Source organism: Salmo salar, chromosome 18 (assembly GCF_965601325.2).
Source record: "Salmo salar chromosome 18, fSalSal1, whole genome shotgun sequence".
NCBI lineage: Eukaryota > Metazoa > Chordata > Actinopteri > Salmoniformes > Salmonidae > Salmo > Salmo salar.
The window spans coordinates 11,704,058-11,730,733 of NC_138308.1; the positions used below are offsets into that span (position 1 = coordinate 11,704,058).

General features: G+C 43.2%; 1 protein-coding gene across 1 annotated transcript in view; it reads left to right on the plus strand.

The window, feature by feature from the left end:
- Positions 1–26,676, plus strand: part of LOC106576771 (serine/threonine-protein kinase 32C) — a 156,308-nt gene that overhangs the window by 116,544 nt on the left and 13,088 nt on the right. The window contains exons 4-11 of the mRNA XM_014154152.3: positions 910–1,083; positions 9,703–9,740; positions 10,684–10,773; positions 10,987–11,090; positions 11,374–11,490; positions 16,878–17,003; positions 18,211–18,339; positions 19,242–19,309. Of these exons, the coding sequence (XP_014009627.1) occupies positions 910–1,083; positions 9,703–9,740; positions 10,684–10,773; positions 10,987–11,090; positions 11,374–11,490; positions 16,878–17,003; positions 18,211–18,339; positions 19,242–19,309 (846 nt within the window). The remainder of the gene's footprint in view (positions 1–909; positions 1,084–9,702; positions 9,741–10,683; positions 10,774–10,986; positions 11,091–11,373; positions 11,491–16,877; positions 17,004–18,210; positions 18,340–19,241; positions 19,310–26,676) is intronic.

Here is a 26,676-nt window from a genome sequence, read left to right on the forward strand (position 1 = left end):
TAGAGCTTGATGTTTAGCAGATGCCTGTGGAGAGATGGCGTAGTAGATTGTCACAAACCCCACCCAGATCATTATGTGGACGTGTTTCAATGTGATGTGCTTGATTAGTAATCCTGATTGACAAGGATCTTTAGCCATCCACCAGCCATTTTCAGTTAAGAGACATCAATCAAAGGCTGGCTCTGTTCTTGCCTTAATTTGGCAGTCACTCTCCTGCATTCACTCCAACAAATGGCAGCTCATTAAGATCAAGATCAATCTCAAAGTAATGGTTCCCACTGTGCTTGTTTTGAGCTTACAAGTGAATACACACTCACACCAACTCCTGGATACATTAACACGTTATAGGCTGTTCATCTATGCCGGCGTTCTCCAACTCTATTCCTGCAGAGCTACTCTAATGAAGGTTTCTGTGCAACCCCAGTTGTAACTAATCTGATTCAGCTTTTCAACCAGCTAATTATTAAAATAATGTGCACTAGATTAGGGTAGATAAGCGAAAATCTACAGGATGGTAGCTCTCCAGGAACGGGTTGAGAGCCCTGATCTATGCACAGTCGTGCACACTTAGTCCCACACATGCATAGTGAGTTTCTGGAGTAAGATATGCTACTGTGTTTTATTGTGTGTTTTTCTGGGTAGTTGATGTAGGGTTATGCAGGATGCATGTGGTCAGCATGTTGTCTTGCGCCTGTGTGTTTCTGGGTTTTGTTCCCGTGTGTCTGTGTGTGTCTCTCTCTGTGTTTCTGTCTCTTGTTTGTGTGTGTTTCTGTCTCTTGTTTGTGTGTGTGGTTTGTCAATCCTGAGTGTCTGTGTGTATGAGTCTGTGTCTGACTGTTTGTCGGTGTCCTGGCCCTAGCAGGATGTTGACTGAGCCCTCTGACCTTTGACCCCTGCCTTGTGTCCCAGGTACTCGTTCCAGGACGAGGAGGACATGTTCATGGTGGTGGATCTGCTGCTGGGAGGAGACCTGCGCTACCACCTCCAACAGAACGTTCATTTCAACGAGGACGCTGTCAAACTCTACCTGTGTGAGATGACCCTGGCACTGGACTACCTGCAGAACCAGCACATCATCCACAGGTATGGACATTATCCATAGACACAGCGTCCACTGCACTGGTATGAGATACAACAGGGGTTGGCAACAGGTGGCAAAAGTGTTTTATTTTGTCCCCCCAAAGTTTTTAGTAAAAAAAATATATATATATATAAGTCAGCTTTCCGGAACAAAGTCAAGGTATTGGAGTGGCCATTAAAAAGCCCTGACCTCAATCCAATAGAAAATGTGTGGGCAGAACTGAAAAAGTGTGTACGAGCAAGGAGGCCTACAAACCTGACTCAGTTACACCAGCTCTGTCAGGAGGAATGGGCCAAAATTCACCCAACTTATTGTGGGAAGCTTGTGGAAGGCTACCCAAAACATTTGACCCAAGTTAAACAATTCAAAGGCAATGCTACCAAATACTAATTAAGTGTGTGTAAACTTCTGACCCACTGGGTATGTGATGAAAGAAATAAAAGCTGAAATAAATCATTCTCTCTATGATTATTCTGACATTTCACATTCTTAAAATAAAGTGGTGAGAGTATCAGCAGTGTAAAAGGGCGGCAATGCAAATAGTCTGGGTAGCCATTTGATTAGATGTTCAGGAGTCTTATGGCTTGGGGGTAGAAGCTGTTTAGAAGCCTCTTCATGAAGACAATGATTTGTTCTTGTCAGGGCAGAACGTTGCACACAAAAATTATAATATAAATAATGTGTCCATGTCTTCACGCTAACATTACCTTGTCCAATGTAGCGAATAATACACAGAAATCTTTTTTTAATCAAATCGATGAAAATATCACAGGGCACACATCACACAGTGTGTCCTTGCTTTCGTAATAGTGTTAAATCCAAATTTCAGGCTAAAAGGATTTCAGCTATATGGTTCTTACCCTGACAGTAATCTATGGTCCAGAACAGTAATCCACTGTTTGGATTTCTATAAACAGCCACTACTAACTTCAGCTCATTTTAGCCACCGCTAACCAAAACTGGTTCTGGGTCTCCTTTAGAGCTCAAACACACTGCGATGGCAAACTGTTAATACTAGAACTGCCAGTCCTCGCTATCCCCTTACTATGCCAATGAGCAGCCATTTCGACTGCAACATGCTAACAGACTAATAAATAAATGTCATATATGCTATCGGAAAAATAATCCTTTGGTTGTGTTTATGAAGGTCGTGATAACATTAGAATACGAGAAACAATGCATTTCCAAGAACACAATAGCATTTATGTTGCTGAAGGTGATATGTAGTTGAGGCTATAAACAAGCAGGAAACCATGCACCCGTACGGAGGCTGCTTCTTTTTACGTGATGCCCAACTTCCTTCAACACGTCTCCTTCGCCACTAGGGGTGATAAAGTCCTAGACCACTGTTACTCTACCCACAAGCAGCATAAAAGGCCCTCCCTCATCGCCCCTTCGGCCAATCATTATTCTACACTCCTGCTTCCTGTCTTCAAGCAGAAGCTCAAACAGGAAGTACCCGTTACTCGCTCCGTAGAGAAATGGTCCGCCGAATCAGAGGCTATACTACAGGACTGCTTTGTTAGCGCCGACTGGAATATGTCCTGGAACTCCCCTGATAACATCGACGAGCTAACCACCTCCGTCACCGGCTTCATTAGGAAATGCATCTCTGACGTTGTCCCCACAGTGAAGTTTCGCTGCTTCCCCAATCAAAACCCCTGGATTAACACAGAGGTTGGCACTAAGATAAAGACCAGGCTTAATGTACAGAGGGCTATCACTGCCAACCCCTGATCCAACGGCTGAGGACACAAACAACTCCTGTTACGACCTCTGCAGAGGCTTCAAACTAGCAAAGTGACAGTAGGAATGAGGTGGAATCCTATTATACAGGCTCTGACACACACCGCATGTGGCACAATGGATTACAAAGGAAGACTCAGCCGTGATATGCCCAACAATGCCTTTCTACTAGACAAACTCATTGCATTTTATGCACACTTCGGGGAAAAAACAAAATCGAGCCGTACATGAGGGCACCCGCCGACGCTCACAAGGCCACTGGGCCAGACTATTCCAGGGCGCATTCTCAATGTATGTGAGGAACAGCTGGCAAAAACATTCCATTGTCCAAGTCTGTAATCCCCACGTCTCAAGCTGACCACTACCATTCCTGTTCCCAAGAACTCTAAGGCTACCTGCCACAATGACTACCGCCCTGAAGCACTCACATCTGTAATAATGAAGCGCTTTGAAATGCTGGTTGTGGTACACATCAACTCCATCATCCCAGACATCCTAGACACACTCCAATTTGCATACCTCCCCAACAGAGCCATAGATGATGCAATCTCAATTGCACTCCACACTGCCCTTACCCACCTAGATTAGAGGAATACCTATGTGAGAATGCTGTTCATTGACTACAGCTCAGCGTTCAACACCATAGTCCCCTCCAAGCTCGTCACCAAGCTTGAGACCCTGGAACTGAACAATTGGATCCTGTACTTCCTGATGGGCTGACCCCAGGTATTGAGGGTAGGCAGCATCACCTCCGCCACGCTGACCCTCAACACAGGGGACCCACAGGGGTGTGTGCTTAGTCCACTCTTGTACTCTGTGTTTAGCCACGACTGCGTAGCCACGCACAACTCCAACACCATCATCAAGTTTGCTGACGACGCGACGGTGGTAGGCCTGATCACTGGCGATGATGACTACAGGAAATGGGGAGGTGACTGCACCATTGAGAGCATCTTGACTGGCTGCATCACTGCTTGGTATGGCAACTGCACTGCCCTTGATTGTATGGCACTAGAGAGGGTGGTGCGGCTAGACCAGTACGTCACGGGGCCGAGCTCCCTGCGATCAAGGACCTCTATATCAGGCAGTGTGAAAGGAAGGCCTGGAAAATTGTTAAAGACTCCATCCACCCAAGCCCATAGACTGTTCACTCTGCTTCTGTATGACAAGCGGTACGGGAGCAACAAGTCTGACACCAACAGGCGCCTGAACAGCTTCTATCCCCAAGCCACAAGACTGCTAAATAGCTAACAGAATGGCTACATGGACTATCTGCATTGACTGTTTTACTTCATTTTCACACTTACTCTATGCACTCTCACAGGACTTGCACACATTCACACTGACACTCCAGCACACACACACTCACACATACTCACTTAATTTGCTCACACACACATAACATGCACACACATTCATACTCCCCGGGCTCCCAAGTGGCGCAGCTGTCTCAGGCACTGCATCTCAGTGCAAGATGCGTCACTACAGTCCCTGGTTCGAATCCACGCTGTATCACATCCGGCCGTGTTTGGGAGTCCCGTAGGGCAGCGCACAATTGGCCCAGCGGTGTCCGGGTTTGGCCGGGGTAGGCCGTCATTGTAAATAAAAATGTGTTCTTAACTGACTGGTCTAGTTAAATAAAGGTTTAAATAAAAAATAAAAAATAGTGATTAAACACACACACACTCGTATACAATCATCATATATGCTCCTGATGTCTAGTCAACTTTCCCCCTTTTACATATCTACCCCTACCACTCCAGTATCCCTGCACTTTGTAAATATTGTATTGCCACTGACCCTGGAACTGACCACTTAGCTTACTTACTTTCTCGTGTTCTTCTTATTTATATTTCTTGCATGTTTTTGTTCTACTTTACTTTATTTATAGTACTACTGATATTGATTACTGCATTGTTGGGAAAGAGTTTGCAAGAAAGGCATTTCACTGTACTTGTGCACGTGAACCGCAAAGGAACAGCGATTATTCTTGGAAAAAGTGATAGTTGGAAACCTGCAGAATCGGCTCTTTCTGCTCGTCTTACCTGAATGTGACTCTGTAGGAGGATTAGAAAAAGTCACTTTTTGGCATTGGGGAAAAAATGACATGTCCTCTTAAAACAGCTTTAACACATGGTGTTTCTGATATAAAAATTCTTACAACATATGTATGTTAAATAGACTTATTTAGCGAAAGTCAAGGATAGAGGGGGGGCATGACTTAAACAATTGCAGAGATATTTACATTTTAAATGAACATGCAGTCAAAATGACTGCCTCTGTGCAGAGGGCGACCTTCCTATCGCTTTGACCAGAATAGGAGCTGTCATTTTCTGATCATTTTCTGAAACAGTGCAAACAGCCACCATTCGCCGACACCCAGCAGGGGATCGCTGTTTGTCTGCTTTTAGTTGTACGTACCTCCCTGATTACTCCTATCCTGAGTGCCACGTCTGGGACTCCTGGCCCTCCCTCTTCTACTCCCTGTTTCAGAGACAGACATCCCCTCGCCTCCATGTCCAAAAGGAGATGAATCGCATGTGTTAAGGGGTGTAATGATTCATCATCATCCTTTTCTCATCTGTCTTGAGTGTCCCCGGCAGAACGGGCAGTCCTGCATCGTCCTTTTCACTCTCCCAGCTAGGACACCTAATGTGTGGCCTGACGGCTACAGGAGATACTCACCGCACTGCAGTGCTGGAAAACCCGCGTTCTGGGTCTAATGATGTAGGCTCCAATATGTGGTGCTCGTTGGGAGAAAAGCCACAGCTTTGAAATCACTAGTATATCAGTGGTGTAGTTGTTTGTGTGTTTGTTAAGAATCTGAGTTTTCTTCCATCGGATTATGAAACTAAAATGGCTTTAGTAGCCTATGCGTTTGTCCAACAGTCTGTTGTTTGCTAAACAGTATTATTTCTATAAGGACCTGGGCATTCCCTTTTAATTAAGGCTTTTCTATATTGCTGTAATTGTTAAAATCAATCTTCTTCAGCATGGTATGACTTGCAGTTGTGAGCTTTTGTTGAAAGTGCTGAGCACAGTGCAAAGTGTTGGTGCAGTAAATGAAAGTGTTTAGGTCCCTGTAGACCACAAACTCCACTCAAAATGTTTTAACCATTTGGCCTCAATGTTTTAACCTTTACTCCAAAGCTCGTTTTAGCAAATTGCTCCTCTAAAGTGCAAATAAATATGTGGGTGCGTGCGTACTGGTGAGTGAGTTTGTGCATTCGTGATGTTGAGCAATCATGTACAAACATGTACAGTGTCTTCAGAAAGTATTCATACCCCCTTGACTTTTTCCACATGTTGTTGTGTTACAGCCTTACATTTAGATGTTTTGTCACTGGCCTACACACTACCCCATAATGTTAAAGTGGAATTATGTTTTTCTAAATGTTTACAAATGAATTCAACATGAAAAGCTGAAATGTCTTAAGTGAATAATCTTCAACCCCTTTGTTATGGCAAAGTAAACATGTGCTTATGAAGTGACCTAATAAGTTGCATGGACTCACTAATAATAGTGTTTAACATGATTTTTGAACGACTACAACTGTAACAACTAACTTAATTAGTTGTTGCAGAGCAAGAGGAACAACTACTTCAAGGTCTCAGAGCGAGTGACATCACCAATTGAAATGCTATTAGCACGTACCCTGCTAATTAGCTAGCCATTTCACACCGGTTACACTTGTCATTGGCAAGGACTAGGGAGTTTTTTTAATTATAAAAATAAACAGAATTTAGCTAAGCACAGGCAAAATCCTAGGGGAAAATCTGGCTCAGTCTGCTTTCCAACAGACACTGGGAGACAAATTCACCTTTCAGCAAGACAATAACCTAAAACATAAGGCCATATATACATCATGACGACATTGAAAGTGGCCCAGTTCCAGTTTTGACTTAAATTTGCCTTGAAAATCTATGGCAAGACTTGAAAATGGCTGTCTAGCAATGATCAACAACCAACTTGACAGAGCTCGAAGAATCTTTAAAAGAATAATGTGCAAATATCTACATTCCAGGTGTGCAAAGCTCTTAGAGACTGCCAAAGGTGATTCTAACATGTAATATCTCAGGGGGTTGAATACTTATCTAAGGAAGATATATTAGTGCTTTATTTTTCATATATATTTTTTAATTTTCACCTTTTTATTCGACTTTGACATTACAGAGTATTTTATGTAGATCGTTGACAAAAAAACTATTAAACCTATTTAATCCCACTTTGTTACACAACAAAATGTGTATAAAGTAAAAGGGTGGGAATACTTTCTGAAGGCACTGTAGTTCCAACTAGAATGAACACACACTTGTCCTTAACTCAAGTTAAAACAGTAATTCACCCTGTCAACTTGATGAATGTGCTTTACCATTATTTAAATACCAATTAAGTTAGTTGGTAGAAGATTCAGAGTGTTTTTTTTTTCTCCTCTTGGCATCAACACTTCTGACTCTGACACAATTGTGTCTGCTGTAGGAGGCCTAATCCAATCCCTGGTTATCTGTATCTCCTGCTCTGCAATTTGGTTCCATGCTGTGGGTTTGTGACAGGAGAATACTATTATTTTATTGCACCAAATGGGGGAAGAAGTGTCTCCTAGCAACAGTCTGCTGCTGCCATGATGCCTGAGGAAGGTGGAATTAGTCTAAGCAAAAAAGTCCCCAAAGAACGCAAGAATGGCCCCCCTCTTTACTTCTTCTGCACCGGAGAAAAACTAAAAAGGTGAACATTGATTTCTCTTCCCTCTTCTATAGTGAAGGCATTTGAGGTGGAATTACACCTCAAACTTGTTAGTCGTCTGCTGCTGGAGTTTCCATTCCATACTTAGGAAACCCGTTTGACTGCATTGCTAGTCACGTCAAAGAAGAAGTGTGTTCAATGAGCAATGCTCTGCATGGTTTTACATCAAATAACCATGGTGGCAGTACGGCGGGATGGCAGAGGGTTTCATATTGGAATTTCTCCCATGGCCATAGAGCACGTGAATTGAATACATTTCCCGTAAACCTCTTGAGAAATACACCAGTTAACATAGAGATTCACTTTTATGGTATAGTATAGCCTCCCCAATGGGCAAAGACATCAATTCAACATTTATTCCAGGTTGGTTCAACGTAATTCTATATATTTTTCATTGAAAAGACTTGATAGCAACATTGATTCTACCAGCGTGTTCCCAGTGGGTCAGTGCTAACAGGAATGTTACTTTAGTGAAGTGTATGAGCTGATTTTGCATCAAAAAAACCACTGTGGCGGTGTAGAGACTTTCATATTTGAGTTCCTCCCGTACATTTCCATTGAAATCTCTTGAGAAATAAACCAGTCAACATAGAGACGTACTTCTTGGTATAGCATAGCCTTAGTGCACACGTTACTTTGTATGTTAGTGTAGTGTTTGAGACAAAGACTCTGTGGACTAAATGACTTGGGTTTGTGATCACATTTCCATTAAACCTCTTAAGGAAAACACCAGTTAAAAAATACTTACTGTAGCCTGATATCATGTTAGTGTAGTGTATGAGACTCTCTATGTGGACTAAATGTATTATTCACACTTTTGTGACAGGCTGCATAATTAAATAAGCGGGGTTGGCTCTGTTAATTGGCTGTGGGCTTGGAGGGGGCTGTGCATGTGGGTTAACACCAAGGTGTTGTTGTTTGTGTTGGTCTCCACTGCTTTGGTGCCCCACATAAAAAGCATGTGTGGAGAAAACCTGGGAGTGCCTCCCTGGCATTGGGATTGGAATTTGCCATGTTCCCATTCATCCATGTCCAATGTAGTGGTGTAGGGATCAGTACATGGGCACACGTACACACATCGGCACACAGTCACATATGTAATACACACACAGGTTGGTCGTTCCAATATTGAATTTTAAAAGCCTGTTATATTAAATGCAGTGCCCTAGCTTTAATATAAACAACATTGAAAATGTAATGAATCTGATTTTTTTATATGAATAAGGAAAAGTCCCACGTCACTGTTTTTCCAGGAACATTTTAATCCATTTAACCCCAAAATGTCCCAACGTTTTCACCATCATTGTAAAGCCCTAGTTATTTTGTTGCTTTGACAAAGTAATTTCTGAAGATGGTTATTTATTTCATGTGATTAGTGGTTTGTCCCTCATTTTAAGGGTCAATCCTGTTACATTAACTGAACTATAATTTGAATATGGTGAAACTATTCCTTTTTAAATAATTTTTTCAAAAGAAACATTGAACACTCAAATCATAGTGTAAAAGCAGGTGAGCGTTTTCTGGTGTTTTGTGGTAGAAAACTGAGAGAGTCGAACATAACATGTCAACCCTGTTACCCATAGTAGATGGTCTAGAAAAGTGTTAAGTAAGAATGTGTTAAGCTTGCATTCAATTGCCCCTCCCTGCTGCACAATACCTGCTTCCATTCCCCCTGTCACAAGGCGAGCTATGGCTGCTTTAAAATGAAATCATCATCGGTAAACCTTGTAACTTTAATTGGCAATTTAAAAAATATATATTTGATGTGGAATTTTTTTTTTATATATTAAGTGGAATATGCTCTCTTTATGACAGAATATAAACATTTGATGAAATAAAAGATTTTTCTTGACAGGATTACACGCCCCAAAAGGCCCTCTTTTTGTTGAACAGCCCAGGCAGCACCTACAAGCCTCAATGTACAGATACACTTGCACACACATGTAGCACATACAGCTACCCATTCTGTTCCACACACTGTTCCAAGCGCATGCACGTGCAAACTCAGAAACACACAGTCTGCGGCACACGCTTTATACTGACTACATGTACAGATTTACATGTAGTTCCATATGCAGTTCCATATTCTAAGACAATGATTTCTGTGTTTCCCTCTGTTTCTATCTCACAGGGATATCAAACCAGACAACATCTTGTTAGATGAACAAGGTGAGAATGCCTCTTCTTAGAGATGACTTTATCCTGTACTCATCAGATGTTTACGACGTGTGTACGTTTTGCCTTTGTCACATACTTTATGAGGGCATGTGTAGGCCATTTGAGTGACATAGTTGCTCATGTGCGTGTGTGCAGTATGTGTGGTAGAGAAGGAGAGAGAACGAGAGGGAGAGAGTGAGAAAGAGAAAAATGTCCCTATGTACAGTAAAGCGAGCTTCTGAGAAAGAAAATGGTCCAAGGTGACAGGTAGGACACACAGTCATGACTCTGCAGGATGTTACTGTCGGTATCACCACAGTAATGGGGTCAGCGCTCATGCAGAATAGCCAGAATGTGTGTCTCACACCCCACCATGCTTTGAAGACATGCAGAAAGAAGCACAAGGACACACTAGTCCACTTCACTCTGTAGACATCAGCTCTTACAGTAAAATGCTCAGGCAGACTCTGCTTCAAGTATTTTTTAAATATATATTTGTAATGTATTTTATTGTTTTTAAGGACAGTGACAGACAGTGACAGGTAGAGACGGAGACAGATACAGAGGGAGACTGGGAGTAGGGGCCGAGGCAGGATTCATAACCCTGTCGCCAGCGGGTATATGTGGTCTGCAGTCGGCAGCGCTACCAGTAGACCAGACTCCGGCAAACAAATGTCTCGTTGACACACTGAATCATGTTTTTACTAAGCTATTTGTGTTTTGTTTTTGTTTATCAGTTAGTTAGTCAAAGTTAGTCAGAGATAACACATTTGATTTAGGTTACATCAGGCAATAAAGATAGAAAGCCTACTCAAGTTCAGACAAAAAATAGATACCGTAGCTTTCAGTTTCTTTTGGATAGTTTTGTTAAAGAAAGAAACATGTTTTGGGGAGTTTTATGGATGTGGTGTTACAGTATATTTGAGTTTGGTTCTAAGGAGCGCTGTCTTCACAGGCCATGCCCACCTGACAGACTTCAACGTTGCTACAATAATCAAGGATGGAGAGAGGGCCACGGCCTTAGCTGGAACCAAGCCCTACATGGGTAAGACTTTTATACCTGTTATTCCTTCAGCCCTTGGAAACCCTTATCAATAGCCTGGACCCAGATCTGTTTGTGCTGTCTTGCCAACTCCTATGGTCACGACTATGACGAGACAGATCTGGAACCGTATCACTAATATACTGTGTAAATATCCATTAGTGTTCTATGGTCTCGTGTAGCCTAGCTGACTGACTCTGTCTGTGTCTCCTCCAGCCCCAGAGATCTTCCAGTCCTTTGTGAGCGGGGGGGTGGGTTATGCCTTTGAGGTGGATTGGTGGTCGCTAGGCGTGACAGTTTTTGAGGTGCTGCGTGGATGGGTAAGGAAAGGCATTATGGGAAGTGGAGCTCTTCTTGAGTTATGACAACTGAATGTGGTTGATACTCACCTCTTTACATTTCTCACTGTCTGTCTATGCTTTCCTCTCTCTCTCTCTCCCCTCCATCTCTCTCTTACTCTCTCTTCCTCTCTCTCATCCTTTCTCTCTCTCTCCCTCTCCCCTCCATCTCTCTCTTACTCTCTCCCTCTCTCTTATCCTTTCTCTCTCTTTCGTCCTTCTCCTTCCCTCGCCCTCTCACCCTCTCTCTCTCTCCCTCTGTCAGAGGCCCTATGAGATCCATGCCAGTAACTCAGTGGAGTCTTTAATGCAGCTTTTCAGTACAGTCAGTGTGCAGTACAACTCCACCTGGCCCAAGGATCTGGTCCATCTCATGAGGAAGGTAAGTGGGGAGGGGAAGTGGAAGGGGGAAGGAGAAAGATGAGTGGAGGGGATTTCAATTTTTTGATTTATTACAATCCCCATTAGCTGATGCCAATAGCAACAGCTAGTCTTACTGGGGTCCAAGAAGAGCAGAGAGCCGAGGTAAGGAGAGTAAAAGTGAGGAGAGGAGATGAGGGGCAGAAGTGGAGAGATGGGCTGCTGTGGAGGGGAGAGTTGTCAGGGGAAAGTCTACAGTGGAGTAGAGAGTCGAGTCAGTGGTCAGAAGACAGAAGAAGGCTCAGAAAAGTAATTGAGGTGAAAGTGGATGGAGGGAGAGTTGCCTAAGGCCAGAGGGGAACAGAGGGAGAGATTTAGCGATATAAGGACAAGGAGGATAGACAAATGGAGTGGCAGGGAGTCAGAGTAGTGAGGGACTACTCTCTAATCTGTGCGTGTCTGCTCCAGTCAGAGCCAACGAGGCTCCAGGGCGATGGCATCTGTATCTTCCGCTTGGCTGCTGATTGATTACCATGTCTGATCTCCACCTAGACGGACCTAAACAGCCCTCTGGGAGAAATGACTCGTCTGAATTTTCAGAGTGGGAGAGTTTGGAGAGAGATGGTTGACATGGCAACAGAACTACATCCCAAAATCATTTCTCCTAGGTTTATGTTATGCTGTCCCACGGTGAAACTTAACAGCTGTTCTATTTCAAATCATTGTTTCGATGTCTCACAAATGGGGATTCACTCTAGAAGATTCACTAACTGAAGAACCAATCACAGCGTCTGTTGGAGAAGCTCTCCTCAGCGCGACTAGATCACTGTCTCCTACTGAACTGTTCTCAGGCGAAACCGTGAGGTTAAGCTGCAGAACGTAGGACCTCAGCTCCTGTCGATAGTGTTGAGTACTGACCGAGAGGAAAGTTTTGCTTAGAGTATAAATAGTTTTCTACTCCTCAGTCTCCGGTGGTAGCTAGCGTCACAAGCAAGCCCCCGGTAGTTGAGCTGTCACTGGCCAACGACCTCAAGTTCAGTGCTGCGTCAGAGACCGACACTTCTCTTCCTGGGAAGACAGAGCGCATTTCCGCCTCCATCTTCCAGAAGTTTTACGTGTCTGCTGCACATTCATTAGAGGAGCCATTCAAGGCTGTAGGCATGCCATGAGCCTTGCGGTGGTGGGGGAGAGAGCCTTGTGGCTCAACTTGTCCAGCCTCTTGGACAAGGAAAAGGCAGATTTCCTTAATGCTCCTATAGCGCCAAAGGAACTGTTTGGGCCTTATGTCTGCAGAAGTGCGAACTTCGGAAGAAGGAAGGTGAAGCCTTCAACTTCTGCTTGCCCCGTAGACCTGGGCACCATGGCAACCAGGTCTACCCCTCCACGAGCCGAGGCTTCGCGGCAGGGAGAGGGCAACGCACTGGCACCAGGGTTTTTTCGCAATGCAAAACCCCCAGCAACGCAGCAGGCTGCGAACCCACAATTTGGTTCTCCTTACAGAGGCCGACAGTGGGGGAAGTGGTCCTTCGCTGCTACCGCATCAAGGTCCCATCCACCTGATTACCCTAGGAAGAAGGATCACCTGACCTAGGGGTGCGTACCCAGCAGTAGAGAGGGGCAGCAAACAGGTCACTACATGTTCTGGCCTGTCCCCAAGTGCCCCCCGTGCCACAGCTCTCCCTCAGCGCTTTCACAAGCACCTGAGGCAAAAAGACAAATGATCAGTCACCCCATTCTGGACCTACGGGTCTTCAACAGCTATCTGAGAAAGTACACGTTTCGTATTCTTACGCTCAAAGTGCTGTTTCGCTCTATTCGTTGAGGCAATGTTACTCAATGCTTATTTTCACATAAGTATTCTGCCAGCACATGGGAAGTTTCTCAGGTTTGCCTTTCAAGACACAGCCTGTGAATACCTCACTGTCCCCTTCGGGCTAGCACTAGCTCCACAAACGTTCAGCAAGTGTGTGGAAGTGGCCCCAACACAGGAGCAAGCGGTATGCGACATGACTTCCCTTTTAACCCATCTCACCGGCAAAACGCTACCCCATTATCATGGACAGAACACAGTGCGTAAAGCAGGGGTCTGAAAATTCGTCATTGGCTTTGTTACTCTAATTGGTTAGAGGTGACTAAATCCCTGATTACTTTGTTTGTACAACACCCCTCATTTTGACGTCACCAGAAACAACTTCAGTCTCAGACTGAAGTATGTAGCGAACGATAGATGAATTCAGTTTGAGTTGTCAGGCAAGGATTCTCTCTCTCATCGGGCTACACTATTGGACGACCACATCACGTCGTTCCGATAATGGCTCTCCCTGTTCACAGGGGGCACTCGGTCACGCTCAAAACCTGCCTCTGAGTGCTGGGATTGATTGCGTCCACCATCTCAGTTGTACCGCTAGGACTACTGAGAATAGGAGACTTTCACTGTTGGGTATCTGCCAATCCCCTGTGTCCACAACGGCACCTCAATCGAAAGATAACGGTGACCATGGACTGTCTCTTTGCGCTCCGTCACTGGAAGAGCCCCTCGTTCATCAAGGAAGGTAGTGACAACAGGCACGTCACTTACAGGGTAGTGCACAGTTCACGAGAGAAAACCAGTAAACGGACTGTGGTCCCCGCAGCTCCACCACGCTCATATAAATTATCTGGAACTGCTCATAGTGTTTCATTCATTGATACACTTTCTACGCTTCCTTCAAAATGATCAAATCATGGTCACTGTCCGTTGTTCCTAGCAGGAGATGCGCCACTGGGGTTGGACCCACTGGCACATCCTTGGCCATGGGTGATGCTTTACGCTTGTCCTCCTCTATGCTTGATACTCCCCACTCTGGACAGAGTGAGGGAACAAGGCTTATCACTCATCTCGGTAGCCACTCGATGGCCATGGAAGCTCTACTCTCCTGCTTTACAATGAGCCCTGGCAGTTACTGTTAGGATCTTTTGACCCAAAGCGAATAGAGATGTTTTCCACCCTCACCCAGAAACCATGGCCTTCTGGGCCGGCCCGTGAGAGGATGCGAAAGGCTTGCCAATCGGAATCATTGAGACTATCCAGAGTTCAAGGGCCTCTTCTACACGCTCACTGTATGGAAACAAGTTGTGCGTTTTTGAGAAGTGGTGTGAACAATAGCCTTCAGATAATTCCTTAACGATGCTCAGTATCCAAGGTTTTATGCTTCTTGCAGGACATTTTAGGCAGAGGGAAGACATTTTCCACTGTAAGGTCTATTTAACTGCTATCTCGGCCTGTCATATAGGTTGGACAATAACATAGTAGGGATACACCCTCGGTTATGTCGTTTTTTGAAGGGAGCGCGTTGCTTATTCCCAGTTTCCAAGCCTTTAGCCCCATCTTGGGACCTGTCTATTGTGCTTGAGGCAATTTTGCAGCAGCCTTTTAAGCCGCTGGATAGTGTGGAGATGAAATATCTCTCCTTCAAAACAGCTTTAGTGATTGACCTTACATCAGCAAAGCAAGTGATTGACCTGCATGATTTGTCAGTCCACCATTCGTGCTTACAGTTTGCCCCGGTGTTATCCAAGGTAACGTTGTTATCCATCCCCGCCTTTATGCCTTAGGTCAGCGACAATTACAATTGTCTCTTCTTAGAGCTTATGGCTTTCCAGCCGCCGCCCTTCACTTCTATGGAAGAAGAGTGTCTCCACCATTTATGTCCAGTGCTTTGATAGAACGAGAGCATGTCGAAAGAGTGACCAACTCTTCGAGTGGGCCCATCTCTTGTCAAAGGCTATCCCATTGGACAGTGACTATTGTATTGGCTTATAATAGCGAGGCTTTGCAGTCAGGGTTGGAGAGTAACTGATTACAAGAAAACTGTAACTGTAATCAGTTATGTTACAGGCAAATATATTGTAATCAGAATACATATACTTTTGAAAAACTAGATGATTACTTCTTCGATACTTTTAGATTCAAGATACATTATGACACCTTTCTGTTTTCTCAATGACATTAAATTCAACATTGGAAAAAGGCACAAACTTAAGTTTGTTCGTCCTGAGCGAATCTGACCACAAGTAAGAGACCACTATGATGACACGCCAAATGCGTTTGATGGATGCTTTTTGTCTTCTTCTAATGCCTCTTAAAGGGAAAGTAATTCAAAAGTAACTGAAAGTAATCAGTTTATCTTACTGAGCTTGGGTAATCCAAAAGTAACTTTACTGATTACAATTTTGGACATAACTAGTAACATAACTATAACATAAATATAACTAGTAATTGTAACGGATTACATTTAGAAAGTAAACTACCCAACCCTGTTTACAGCCCCGGGAGGGCCTGAGGGCTCATTCCACCAAAGGTATGGTTACCTCTTGGGCACTGTTCAAATGCATCTCTTTGCAAGAGATTTACGATGTGGCATGTTGGGCCACCCCTTGTTGGGCCACCACGTTTATGAGGTTTTACCGACTGGATTTCACTGCACCTTTGTTGGCGCATAGTGTCCTCAGTGTCGGAGCCTCTGAGGGGTGATTCTATTGGGACTACTCTGACTTCGGAGAGCATGTCTGCGATACTGGAGTTGGCCATATCCCCAAATGTGAGACATGGAAACGAGTATTTGAAATAGAACAGGGTTGTTGCGTAACCCATGTTTTGTGATAATGTGAGTGAGATGACTCACTGCATTTCCATGCTCGCAAGAGCGCAATGAAGAGAGGCATGAGTTTTTAAATATTGTGTCCATTGAACATGCCATACAAATAAAGGCATTTAAATGAATTATAGGAAGAGTGCCTTGGTCCTCCTTTCATTTGGAAGAGAGGCATGCTTGAGAATGACCAGAGGCGGGGTGAGTTGCGCCTTATAAGGCGGGGAGGGGCTCACCTCTTCTCCAACTTTACCTGTCTGTCTCCAAAATATGGTGTAATTGGTTCTTCATTTAGTGAATCTGCTAGAGCGAATCCCCATATGTGAGACATCTCACTCATATTATCATAGAACCGGCGTTATGTAAATACCCAAGATTTCCCTTTATTGTAGATACAATACTATTGATACAAGTTTCTCCCCTGACAATGATCTCAATCCTTATCTAATTAAATGTATGATAATCAGGATGGTGTCTTTATTTTGGATTGATAAGGCACCTGATCCCTGTACTGTAAGACTGTGGCTGATTTAAGAGTGCCCCCTAATGTCGATACTACCTAGATTATTGGATCTGAATTTAACATTCAACCTGTTTAGTCACAAGCCATAAGGTTTTTCAATTCAATACGACTTTATTCTTCCCTGCGGAGAAATTAGAAAGCAATGTAGTGGATACTGTAGAGGTGATAGTGTTTGAGTCTTTAATGGAACTAAATGATGTACAATATAATCTGTGTGTGTGTGTGTGTGTGTGTGTGTGTGTGTGTGTCTCTCAGCTGCTGACGGTGAACCCAGAGCATCGTTTCTCCAGCCTGTCTGACATGCAGACGGCTCCCTACCTCTCTGACATCAACTGGGACGCTGTGTACGAGAAGAAGATAGAGGCTGGGTTTGTTCCTAACGTAAGTATGGACCATAAATCTATCACATGGGAGCATAGAATGCAGTGTGCTGTGTTTTCACCTTTTTATGGACCATAAACACTGATTCACACTTCACACATACAGTATATAAGATGAACTACATTATCTCATCTTGTTCATTTATTCAGACACATAAACGTACACATGTAGTCTTATACATAACCCAGTCTCTCACACTTGTTACATTCTGTGAAATGTCCAGTATTTGCTTCGCTGTTATTATTTGTATTATTATTTATCCTGCTACAAGTCACTTTCTCTTAATCCCTGTCTATATGTACATATCTACCAGTATCCCTCCACATCATACATGTGGTACTGGCACTGACCTTGTATATTCATGGGTTGCAATTTGCGTCACAATATTGTTTTGAACGTTCGTTTTAGGACTAATGTTCAACTGAGCATTCTACTCAATGCATCCTCATTGGGCGCTAATGAAGATTTGGTCGAAAGTGCATTACTGTGTCTTGAAAACACATTACATTTCTAAAGAAGGCAAATAATTAGTAGGAAAACCTTTTGTCATCATTTAAATGATGGCAGATTGACTTTAGATACATTATAACGTTAGCTGGCAAGCTAAGATTGTGGGTAGACCTCCAGATTTTAGCTAGCTTACATTAGCAATGCTAGCTATTTTTTTATTAACTTTGCTCGCTATTGACAGCATGATGATGATGGCAAAGTTATTTTCTACTAAATATGTGTCTACTTTAGCAATGGCATCGTATTCCCAAGCCCCTATAGTGTAATTTAGACTAAACAGTCATTAGCCCTGGTTCTACTTTTGAGCATCAATACTGCTGTGGTGTCTGTAGAACGTTGATAACAAAGGCAACGACACGACCGAGGGACAGCGGTGCAACACATAAATAGCTTCCTCTCTTATTTCTATTTCTTTTTTATATTGAATACTGCACTGTTGGCTAGGGCTTGCAAGTTAAGCATTTCACTGTACTTAAATAACTAAATAAATATAAATAACTTTAATAAGTCGATTGTAGCCAATAAACTATGCAAGTCCATTTTATTCATGTTGTGGAGTCTGTAATATGTTTGCGGTGTGTGTGTGTGTGTGTGTGTGTGTGTGTGTGTGTGTGTGCATATGTGTGTGCGTGTGTATGTGTGTCTGGATTTAGGTATATAGTTATTCATTAGTGTACTGTGTGTCTTGGTTCCACAGAAGGGCCGTCTGCATTGCGACCCCACCTTTGAGCTGGAGGAGATGATACTAGAATCTCGTCCCCTCCACAAGAAGAAGAAGAGGCTGGCCAAAAACAGGTCACGGGAAGCCAGCAAGGATTCCCAGTCTGTGAGTGTCACATCAACCAGTCACTACTGACTGTACCTGGGTCATGTTAATCACAATCAGAATCACTTTATTCGCCAAGTACATTTACACATACCCAGAATTTGACTTAGGGAATAGGTGCTGCCAGCAATAGACAATGTACAAACAGAATACACACACAAGTCAACCAAATGGAAGAAAACATGTAGGGACTACCTGAATTTGTCCAGTTAGAAATGTTCTACGTTGTCCCAAAAAATGACCCTGTTAAATAGTGCTAGGACAGTGTGGCAGATCTTGTTATTTTTCTCCCTTCATTTCATGAATATCATGAATCTTTTTATCTGAAAGGCCGGTTATTTTCTTACACGATTACAGTATTATAAGAAATCCACCTTGTTATCTGTGATTGCGCCCATTATTTACCATGGATTGTAGACAATCCATATGTATGAGCTGTGCCAGGTTTTCATTAGCCAAGCCCCTCATTACGAGCACCACTTTATTAATGTTGAACTTCAGTGTTATCAAGAGTGATCTCTGGGCGCTGTAAAAGCAGTAAAGCTTGTATCTTCTAACAATAGCCCCCATCTTACTCCGGGCCTGAGCAGTCTTCTAGTGTGTGAGGGGGCTCAGTTATTACCTAGATGATTAAATTATGAAGCCATCAGTGGTGATGTCATGCCTCCAAGTGCTTTCGGAAATATAAGCTTCTATTTTTGTCCTGTGCCAAACATCCAATTTGAGGGAAAGCACACAAACAAATCACTGGGCGTGATTTAAAAGCGGGAAGAAGGGGGTGTTTGTAATCTTTCAGGTCTCACTGGTGATTGATTGAGGTGAGATTGAGCTCGTACTTCATCATTGTCGACCTGTGTGGGTGATGATGATAATGGCAATTCTCTTTCCTACACTGCCCTCAGGAGAACGACTACCTGCAGGAGTGCCTTGAAGTCGTGCAGTCAGAGTTCATGATCTTCAACCGCGAGAAGTAAGACCACAAACCAAACCCTTCGCCTGGAGACAAATCAAAACATATTAATGTTAAACCATTGTGGAATGCTTTTTTTAAAGTGGTATGCATAAGGCTGAGATACCACCTATATAAGGACTACATGACACCTGGCACGCACGTGAATAGATATGTATAAATGTTTGTTTCACCTGACCCAAGCATTGTTAGCTCTATAATAATATACTAAGATTATATAAACGCAGAACCAATTACTGAACCTGGGAGACCAATAAAAAACATATTAATGTCACATCATTCTTAGCTCTGTAGTGCCAGAGATTATTCACACTGCTTTACTTTTTCCACGTTTTATTGTGTTACAGCCTGAATATAAAATTGATACAATTTTGATTTTGTGTCACTGATCTACACACAATACCCCATAATGTCAAAATGGAATGTTATTTGTCGAACTTTTTTCAAATTAATAACAAATGTGTAGCTGAAATGTCAATAAGTATTCAACCTCTTTTTTTATGGGGTGCCTTAAGTTCAGGAGTAAAAATGTGCTTAACAAATCACATAATAAGTTTCATGGACTCATTCTGTGTTCAATAGTAGTGGTTAACATACAATTATCTGTAAGCTCCCTCAATTGAGTCTTGAATTTCAAGCACAGATTCAACCACAAGGACCAGGGAGCTATTTCAATGCCTCAAAGAAGGACACCGATTTGTAGATGTCCCTTTGAGCATGGTTAAGTATTGATTCACCTTACACCCAGTCAATACAAAGATACAGGTGTCCTTCCTAACTCAGTTGCCGAAGAGGAGGGAAACTGCTCAGGGATTTTACTATAAGGTCAATGGTGATTTTAAAACAGTTACAGGGTTTAATTGTTGTGATATGAGAGCTGAGGATGGATCAACAACATTGTAGTTACTCCACAATACTAACTAAATGACAGAGTGAAAAGAAGGAAGCCTGTTTGCAACAAGGTACTTAAGTAATACTTTTTAAAAGATCATCCTAAATACAAAGCGTTATGTTTGGGGCAAATCCATCACAACACGTTACTGAGTACCACGCTTCATATTTTCAAGTATGGTGGTGGCTGCATCGTGTTGTCATCAGCAAGTACTAGGGAGTTTTTTTAGGATAAAAAGAAAAGGAATACAGCTATAAGCACAGGCAAAATCCTAGAGGAAAACCTGGTTTAGTCTGCTTTCCAACAGACACTGAGAGACAAATCCACCTTTCTGTCGGACAATAACTTAAAACACAAAGTCCAATCTACACTGGAGTTGCTTACCAAAACAACGTTAAATAGCAACGATCAACAATCAACTTGACACAGCTTGAAGAATTTATAAAGAATAATGGGCAAATATTGTACAATCCAGGTGTGCAAAGATCTTAAAGACTTACCCAAAAAGACTCCTACAAAGTATTGACTCAGGGGTGTGAATACTTATGTAAATTAGGTAATAAAATCTAGGGTATTGTGTGTAGATGGGTGAGAAAGAAAATCTATTCAGTAAATGTTTTAACTCAGGCTGTAACACAACAAAATTTGGAATGAATCAAGGGGTATGAATACTTTCTGAAGGCACTGTATATGAGGCCTCCCACTCCTCTTTCTATTCTGGTTAGAGACAGTTTGCGCTGTTCTGTGAAGAGAGTAGTACACAGCGTTGTATGAGATCTTCAGTTTCTTGGCAATTTCTCACATGGAATAGCCTTCATTTCTCAGAACAAGAATAGACTGACGAGTTTCAAAGTTCTTTGTTTGTGGCCATTTTGAGCCTGTAATCGAACCCACAAATCCTAATGCTCCAGATACTCAACTAGTCTAAAGAAGGCCAGTTTTATTGCTTCTTTAATCAGCACAACCATTTTCAGCTGTGCTAACATAATTGCAAACGGGTTTTCTAATGATCAATTAGCCTTTTAAAATGATAAACTTGGATTAGCTAACACGACGTGCCATTGGAACACAGGAGTGATGGTTGCTGATAATGGGCCTCTGTACGCCTATGTAGATATTCCATAAAAAATCTGCTGTTTCCAGCTACATAAGTCATTTACAATATTAACAATGTCTACACTGTATTTCTGATGGGAAAGGCGGCGGGTGGAAAGCCACAAGCTCCAAGGGGGGACAATTGTAATTGCCACTAACCTTAGCGGGGTTGGGCAACAAGGTAACCTTGGAAAATCCCTAGGGAAACTGTAGGCACGAATGGTGAACTGACAGTGTATATAGCTCACCCACTCGCTTTGCGGATGTAAGGGAGACCAGTAAAGGGGTCGTAAAGAAGAGATATACAGTTGAAGTCAGAAGTTTACATACACACGTTTTTCAACCACTCCACAAATTTCTTGTTAACAAACTATAGTTTTGGCAAGTCGGTTAGGACATCTACTTTGTGCATGACAAAAGTCATTTTTACAACAATTGTTTACAGATACAATTCACTGTATCACAATTCCAGTGGGTCAGAAGTTTACATACACTAAGTTGACTGTGCCTTTAAACAGATTGGAAAATTCCAGAAAATGATGTCATGGCTTTAGAAGATTCTGATGGGCTAATTGACATAATTTGAGTCAATCGGAGGTGTACCTGTGGATGTATTTCAAGGCCTACCTTCAAACAGTGCGTCTTTGCTTGACATCATGGGAAAATCAAAAGAAATCAGCCAAGACCTCAACAAGTATGGTTCATCCTTGGGAGTAATGTCCAAACTCCTGAAGGTACCACATTCATCTGTACAAACAATAGTACGCAAGGATAAACACCATGGGACCACGCAGCTGTCATACTGCTCAGGAAGAAGACGCGTTCTGTCTCCTAGAGATGAACGTACTTTGGTGCAAATCAATCCCAGAACAACAGCAAAGGACCTTGTGAAGATGCTGGAAGAAACAGGTACAAAAGTATCTATATCCACAGTAAAACGAGTCCAATATCGACATAACCTGAAAGGCTGCTCAGCAAGGAAGAAGCCACTGCTCCAAAACCGCCATAAAAAAAGCCAGACTAAGGTTTGCAACTGCACATGGGGACGAAGATCGTACTTTTTGGAGAAATGTCCTCTGGTCTGATGAAACAAAAATAGAGCTGTTTGGCCATAATGACCATGGTTATGTTTGGAGGAAAAAGGGGGACGCTTACAAGCCGAAGAACACCATCCCAAACGTGAAGCACAGGGGTGGCAGCATCATGTTGTGGGGGTGCTTTGCTACAGGAGGGACTGGTGCACTTCACAAAATAGATGGCATCTAGAGGGAGGAAAATTATGTGGATATATTGAAGTAACATCTCAAGACAACAGTCAGGAAGTTAAAGCTTGGTCGCAAATGGGTCTTCCAAATGCACAATGACCCCAAGCATACATCCAAAGTTGTGGAAAAATGGCTTAAGGACAACAAAGTCAAGGTATTAGAGTGGCCATCACAAAGCCCTGACCTCAACCCTATAGAACATTTGTGGGCAGAACTGAAAAAGCATGTGTGAGCAAGGAGGCCTACAAACCTGATTCAGTTACACCAGCTCTGCCAGGAGGAATGGGCCAAAATTCACCCAACTTATTGTGGGAAGCTTGTGGAAGGCTACCCAAAACGTTTGACCCACGTTAAACAATTTAAAGGCAATGCTACCAAATACTAATTGAGTGTATGTAAACTTCTGACCCACTGGAAATGTGATGAAAGAAATAAAAGCTGAAATAAATCATTCTCTCTACTACTATTCTGACATTTCACATTCTTAAAATAAAGTGGTGATCCTAACTGACCTAAGACAGGGCATTTTTACTCTGATTAAATGTCAGGAATTGTGAAAAACTGAGTTTAAATGTATTTGGCTCAGGTGTATGTGAACTTCTGACTTCCAACTGAATTTCAACACTACGCTTTCCTGTGGCATAAAAGGCTATGAAAGCCTCAAGCACAAGAGATCCCATGGCAGGAGTAAAAGTTTGGTAACTGGTTGTATGCAAGGCACCTCCTTCATAAAACAACATACCATGGGGTGTTTTCCCACCATGCTCTTGTTGAAGGTTATATGACAGGCCGAGATAGTGGCTAGGTAGACCTTAACAGTGGATAAAGCCTTCCCTCTGTCTAAAAGGTCCAGCAGAAAGCATAAAATCTTGGATACAGAGCATTGGTAAGGAATTATCTATTTTTGGTCAAACCACTTCTCAAAAACCCCCAACTTATTTCCATACAGTGAGTGTCTAGAAGGGCCCCTAGCACTCTGGATAGTCTTAATGACTCCTAGAAGCAGGCCTGACGCATCCAGATTTAACCTCTCACAGACTAGGCCATTGCATCCAGGTGAGGGTGGAAAATCTCTCTGTTCATCTGGTTCAGCAGATCCCTGCGTAACTTTTTATTTTACCATTTTTTTAACCAGGTAGGCTAGTTGAGAACAAGTTCTCATTTACAACTGCGACCTGGCCAAGATAAAGCAAAGCAGTGTGACACAAACAACAACACAGAGTTACACATGGAATAAACAAACATACAGTCAATAATACAATAGAAAAAGTCTATATACAGTGTGTGGAAATAAGGTAGGATAAGGGAGGTAAGGCAATAAATAGGCCATAGTGGCGAAATAATTACAATATAGCTATTAAATACTGGAGTGATAGATGTGTAGGAGATTAATGTGCAAGTAGAGATACTGGGGTGCAAAGTAGCAAAATAAATAAATAACAGTATGGGGATGAGGTAGTTGGATGGGCTATTTACAGATGGGCTATGTACAGGTGCAGTGATCTGTGAGTTGCTCTGACAGCTGGTGCTTAAAGTTAGTGAGGGAGATATGAGTCTCCAGCTTCAGTGATTTTTGCAGTTCGTTCCAGTCATTGGCAGCAGAGAACTGGAAGGAAAGGCAGCCAAAGGAGGAATTGGCTTTTGGGGTGACCAGTGAACTATACCTGCTGGAGCGTGTGCTATGGGTGGGTGCTGCTATGGTGGCCAGTGAGCTGAGATAAGGTGGGGCTTTTCCTAGCAAAGACTTATATATTACCTGGAGCCAGTGGGTTTGGCGACGAATATGAAGCGAGCGCCAGCCAGTGAGAGCACACAGGTCGCAGTGGTGGGTAGTATATGGGGAATTGTTGACAAAACGGATGGCACTTTGATAGACTGCATCCAATTTACTGATTAGAGTGTTGGAGGCTATTTTGGTAAGGACATCGCCAAAGTCAAGGATCGGTAGGATAGTCAGTTTTACGATGGTATGTTTGGCAGCATGAGTGAAGGATGCTTTGTTGCGAAATAGGAAGCCGATTCTAGATGTAATTTTGTATTGGAGATGCTTAATGTGAGTCTGGAAGGAGAGTTTACAGTCTAACCAGACACCTAGGTATTTGTAGTTGTCCACATATTCTAAGTCAGAACCGTCCAGAGTAGTGATGCTGGACGGGCGGGCAGGTGTGGGCAGCGGTTGGTTGAAGAGCATGCATTTAGTACTTCTTGCATTTAAGAGCAGTTGGAGGCCACGGAAGGAGAGTTGTATGGCATTGAAGCTCGTCTGGAGGTTAGTTAACACAGTGTCCAAAGAAGGGCCAGAAGTATACAGAATGTATACTGCGTAGAGGTGGATCAGAGAATCACCAGCAGCAAGAGCGACATCATTGATGTATACAGAGAAGTGAGTCAGCCCGAGAATTGAACCCTGTGGCACCCCCATAGAGACTGCCAGAGGTCCGGACAACAGGCCCTCCGATTTGACACACTGAACTCTGTCTGTGAACCAGGCGATGCAGTCATTTGAGAAACTAAGGCTGTTGAGTCTGCTGATAAGAATGTGGTGATTGACAGAGTCGAAAGCCTTGGCCAGGTCAATGAATACAGCAGCACAGTATCGACGGCGGTTAAGATATCGTTTAGGACCTTGAGCGTGGCTGAGGTGCACCCATGACCAGCTCTGAAACCAGATTGCATACCGGAGAAGGTGCGGTGGGATTCGAAATAATCGGTAATCTGTTTGTTGACTTGGCTTTCGAAGACTTTAGAAAGGCAGGGTAGGATGGATGTAGGTCTGTAGCAGTTTGGTCCAAGAGTGTTCCCCCCTTTGAAGAAGGGGATGACTGCAGCTGCTTTCCAATCTTTGGGAATCTCAGACGACACGAAAGAGAGGTTGAACATGCTAGTAATAGGGGTTGCAACAATTTCGGCAGATAATTTTAGAAAGAAAGGGTCCAGAGTGTCTCGCCCGGCTGATTTGTAGGGGTCCAGATTTTGCAGTTCTTTCAGAACATCAGCTGACTAGATTTGGGATAAGGAGAAATGGGGAAGGCTTGGGCGAGTTGCTGTGGGGGGTGCATTTCTGTTGACCGGAGTAGGGGCAGCCAGGTGGAAAGCATGGCCAGCCGTAGAAAAATGTTTATTGAAATTCTCAATTATCGTGGATACCTGGGCCAGGTCGATTAGAAAGGTAACGGGAGTTGCTAAGGCTCGTCGTACAGCAGGAGAATGATCTCCGCTATCCAGAGCTTGCCTTGCCATCGAGGTGCTACCGAGATATGGGATAAGCATTCTTCCCTCACTCTGGCCAGAGTGGGGAGTCTGAGGCTGAGGGGAGGAAAATGTTAAAACAACACCCTCTGCCAAGTGGTGGTTCTCCTGCTAGCATGAAGAACAACGGGCAGTGCACATTTCTTGCAATGCGACGAGATCTACAGATGCTTGACCATAACACAGATGTTGGGCAAACATCCAGCTCTAGAAGTCTATCGTCCTCAGTAGGCCGAGAGGTACTCCTGAGATTGTGGATGCCATCAACCCCAGCACTCGGAGGCATGTCTTGAACATGACCAAGCCTCCCGAATGACACGATGAGAGTGTTGCCTGATATGAGAGAGAATCCAGCATTACGCCTAGGTATTTTATTCTCTGTGTTGGCACCAAACATACATTTTTCTGACTAATCTTGAAGTCTAGTTTACCGAGTTGGTTACAAGGGAAGTTGTGTCTCATACCGCTTGTTCCCGGGATGGGGAGCAAAGCAAGTAATCGTAGGTGGAGACTCTCCGCCCCTTGTTTCTCAGGGGTGTGAGGGCTGCCTCTACACACTTACTGAACGTTCGGGGAGCTAGCGCTAGCTAGCATGTATGTTTTGTTCGATAAAGTTCATATTTATATCCATAAACCCCATTTTACATTGGCGCGTGATGTTCAGAAAATGTATTCCCACCAAAACCTCCAATGAATGAGCACATCAATTTACAAAAATACTCATCATCAACGTTGATAAATGTTACAACAGTTATTGAAAGAATTATAGATATACTACTCCTTAATGCAACCGCTGTGTCAGATTTTAAAATAGCTTTTCGGCGAAAGCGCATTTAAAAAAATATTCTGAGTACAGAGCTCAGCCA